The following is a 3,683-nucleotide window of genomic DNA, read 5'->3' on the forward strand; positions in this document are numbered from 1 at the left end:
GAATAGGAAGTGTTTAGCCTGGAAAAGAGAAGATTTAAGGAGGATGAGCAATGTGTCTATTATGAGAGCTATTGTATTAGAGTAGTGGAGGATTGGACAAGATAACCTCTAATACCCTTTCCAACATTAGATTCCCTAATAATATAGGTTAATTCCTCACATCAAATACCTGTTGGCTCATTTTGGAAAAAGCACCAAAAAAAAAAAAAAAAAATCATGGGTCAGACCAACCAGAGCTGGGTGACAGAATTCTTATTCCTGGGACTTTCTGATGACCCTCAAACTCAGCTTCTACTCTTCATATTGTTCCTGGTCATCTACTTGATTACTGCGCTTGGAAACCTGCTTCTCATCATCGTGGTTCTGACTGATTCAAAGCTCCAAATGCCCATGTACTTTTTTCTGTGCAACTTATCTGTGGCTGACCTCTGCTTCTCTACCAGTATTGTTCCCCAAGCCCTGGTCCATATGCTGACCAGGAGAAAGTTCATTTCTTTCATGAGTTGTGCAGCTCAGCTTTTCTTATTCCTTATTTTTGGATGTGCAGGGTGTGCACTGTTATCTGTGATGTCCTATGATCGGTACTTGGCCATCTGTGATCCCATGCATTACCCTCTCATAATGACAAGAAGGGTGTGTATCAAGTTGGCTTTGGGCTGCTGGGTATGTGGTGTTCTAGTGTCAGTAGTGGACACAACATTTACACTACAAGTTCCCTATAGAGGAGACAACAAGATTGCTCATTTCTTTTGTGAGGCCCCAGCTCTCCTGGCTCTGGGATCTGCAGACACCCACACAGCAGAGACAGTCATTTTCATAATGGGTGTGGTGATTCTTCTTGCACCAGTATGCCTGATCCTGGTCTCCTATGGCTCTATTGTAGTTACTGTGGTCAGGATGAAGACAACCTCAGGGAGACTCAAGGCATTCTCCACTTGTGGATCTCATCTCATTGCAGTTGCCATTTTTTACGCATCAGCCATCATGACCTATATGACACCCAAGTCCTCTAAGGAGCAAGGGAAATTGGTGTCTATTTTCTATGCTGTGATAGCTCCTATGTTTAATCCCCTCATCTACAGCCTGAGGAACAAAGAAGTAAAGAGGGCATTCAGTAACACCATCATCAAAAGACAGCCTTGCAAACTTTGATCCTCTCAATACAGTTGATTTTGGTAATGTAGTTCATCTTCAAAGATTACTATATGGTGTCCTGGGCAGAGTGGAGGGGATATCTTTTCTCTTAGGAATGGGGAAGTAGAGAGAATTTATACTTATGCTCTAAATAGTTGTGTGTATACCTATGTAAATTATTATGGTTAGAATATATATATGTATATATATACATACATATACATACACACTTGTCATACATCTCAAGTGTGGGGAGAGGTTTGAGGTGATGAAGATTTGAGTGGTTATTTTGATATGAAGAATTAAAAAATAATTAATTTGGAGTTATCAACACAATACTGTGAAAAGAGCACTTTTTTGAGTTGTAGGATTTCTAATTCTTATGCTTTCTACCTGTAATACTGTGAACATATTACTTAGCCTCCCTAAGCCTCAGTGTACTCATTACTAAAATGAGTTGGAGTACATGGCTTATGAAATGTCCTATAGTCATAGATCTATGATCCTATAATAGCAACTAGAAATTCTACAATGCATTTTGGGGGATGGAGTGACATGTGATGTAAAAATTAATGGGAATAAGAAGAGACAGGTATTTAGGAAACTGAATGGGGGAGCCTATATAAACAAATAAAACTAATCTGATCTTAGACAGCTATTGATACAAATATGACACTTTAAATGTTTAAGGCTTAAGTGCTATTGTCTGGATGGTTGTGTTCTATAAATGGATGAATCATTTTAAAAAACACATTTTTTTTCAGCCAGAGTGTGTCCAGAGGAATGTAGCTACAGTGATAAAATGGACTTGAAAATGTGTTATATGAAGGTTAATTAAAATCATAGTATTGCAATGCTGAGTGAAATTCCAAACTTCAGTTGATTCTACATGTACCTGGAAAGAAATTCCATGTAAAACATCATTGGGAAGCTGTCAACCACTGTTTGAAGATCATCATTAATAGGCAACCTGTTCTATTTCTGTACAGCTCTAAATCTGAGGAATATTTTTTTATGTTGACTCAAAGTCTGTTTCGCTACAAATTCTGCTCATCACATCATCTACCTGCTTTTGGGCCAAGTAGAATAAGTTTAATCTGTATTCCGAAAGGAAATCTCTTAGACATTTAAGGCAGCTACCATATCTTTATTCCTCATGCACTTGTTTTCTCTTTAACAAGCAAAATCTCTTCATTATCTCATGCTGCCATTTCGTGGTCTGTAAAAACTTCTTTAATCTCAAAATCTCAAGTGAAAAATATATGCACCAGTATATTGAACTAAAGAGAGATAATGCCATCAATGGAAGTTACCATTTCAGTGTGTTTCCCTTAATCTTACACCATTAGATGACGAGTACTAACTCTCCAATCCCATGTAATAAACTATACCACACTTTTTTTTTTTTTACTTTTTTCTTTAGTCTTGTTTTTTTGGGGAGGGAGGGGAGGAGTCTATGTTTTCTTTTGCAACATGCTAATACGGAAATTTTTGCATAACTGCACATTCACAGTCTATATCAAATTGATTGCCTTCTGAAAAAGGGGAGAGAGGAAAAAGGAAGAGAAAAATTTGATCTCAAAATTTAAAAAAACATTTAAACACAATTGAGAAAAAATGAAATAATGCAAAAAAGAAATTAATTGATGTTAATTTATTGCATCCAGACTCCATCAGTTCTTTCTCTACAGGTGGATAGCATTTTTCACCAGAAATCCTTTGGAGTTGTTTAAGATCATTGTATTGCTCGGAATAGCTAAGCCATTCATAGTTGATTACCAAAACAATATTGCTGTTACTGTGTGTAGTATTCTCTTTGTTGTGCTCCTTTCACTTTACATCAGTTTATGTAAATATTCTCAGGTTTTTCTGAAATCTGCCTGCTTGTCATTTGTTATAGGACAATAGTATTCCATCACAATTATATACACAACTTGTTCAGCTATTCCCCTCAATTTCCAATTCTCTGCCATGACAAAAAGAGCTGCTATAAATATCTTTGTACGCATAGATCTTCTTTTCCTTTTTCTTTGATCTCTTTGGGGAATAGGGCTAGTAGTGATATTGCTTGTTCAAAGGATTTGCATGACTTTATAGCCCTTTAGGCATAGGTTCCAAATTGCTCTCCAAAATGGTTGGATCAGTTCACAACTCCACCAATAATATATTAGTGCCCTGATTTTTCCATATTTCTTCCAACATTTATCATTTTACATTTTCTATCATATTATTCCATCTTATAGATGTGAAGTGGTACCTCAGAGTTGTTTTAATGTACATTTCTCTAATAAATAGTGATTTAGAGCATTTTTTCATATGGCTACAGATATCTCTGATTTTTTTGTTTGAAAACTGTCTGTTCATATCCTTTGACCACTTAACAACTGCAGAATGACCTGCATTTTTATAATTTTGACTCAGTTTTCTATGTGTTTGAGAAATTAGGCCTTTATTAGAGAAACTTGCTACCATTCCCACCCCTCTCCCCAGTTTCCTGCCTTCTGTCTAAGTTGCATTGATTTTGTTTCTGCAAAATTCTTTCAATTTGA

General features: G+C 36.3%; 1 protein-coding gene across 1 annotated transcript; it reads left to right on the top strand.

Annotated features, from left to right (window-relative positions):
• The first annotated feature begins 207 nt into the window (after positions 1 to 207).
• LOC140526722 (olfactory receptor 2D2-like) lies at positions 208 to 1,152 on the top strand. The gene has a single exon (XM_072643174.1). The coding sequence runs from the start codon at positions 217 to 219 to the stop codon at positions 1,150 to 1,152; it is 936 nt and encodes a 311-aa protein (XP_072499275.1). The 5' UTR covers positions 208 to 216.
• Positions 1,153 to 3,683: the final 2,531 nt, after the last annotated feature.

The sequence above is a fragment of the Notamacropus eugenii genome, chromosome 1 (assembly GCF_028372415.1).
Source record: "Notamacropus eugenii isolate mMacEug1 chromosome 1, mMacEug1.pri_v2, whole genome shotgun sequence".
NCBI classification, from domain to species: domain Eukaryota; kingdom Metazoa; phylum Chordata; class Mammalia; order Diprotodontia; family Macropodidae; genus Notamacropus; species Notamacropus eugenii.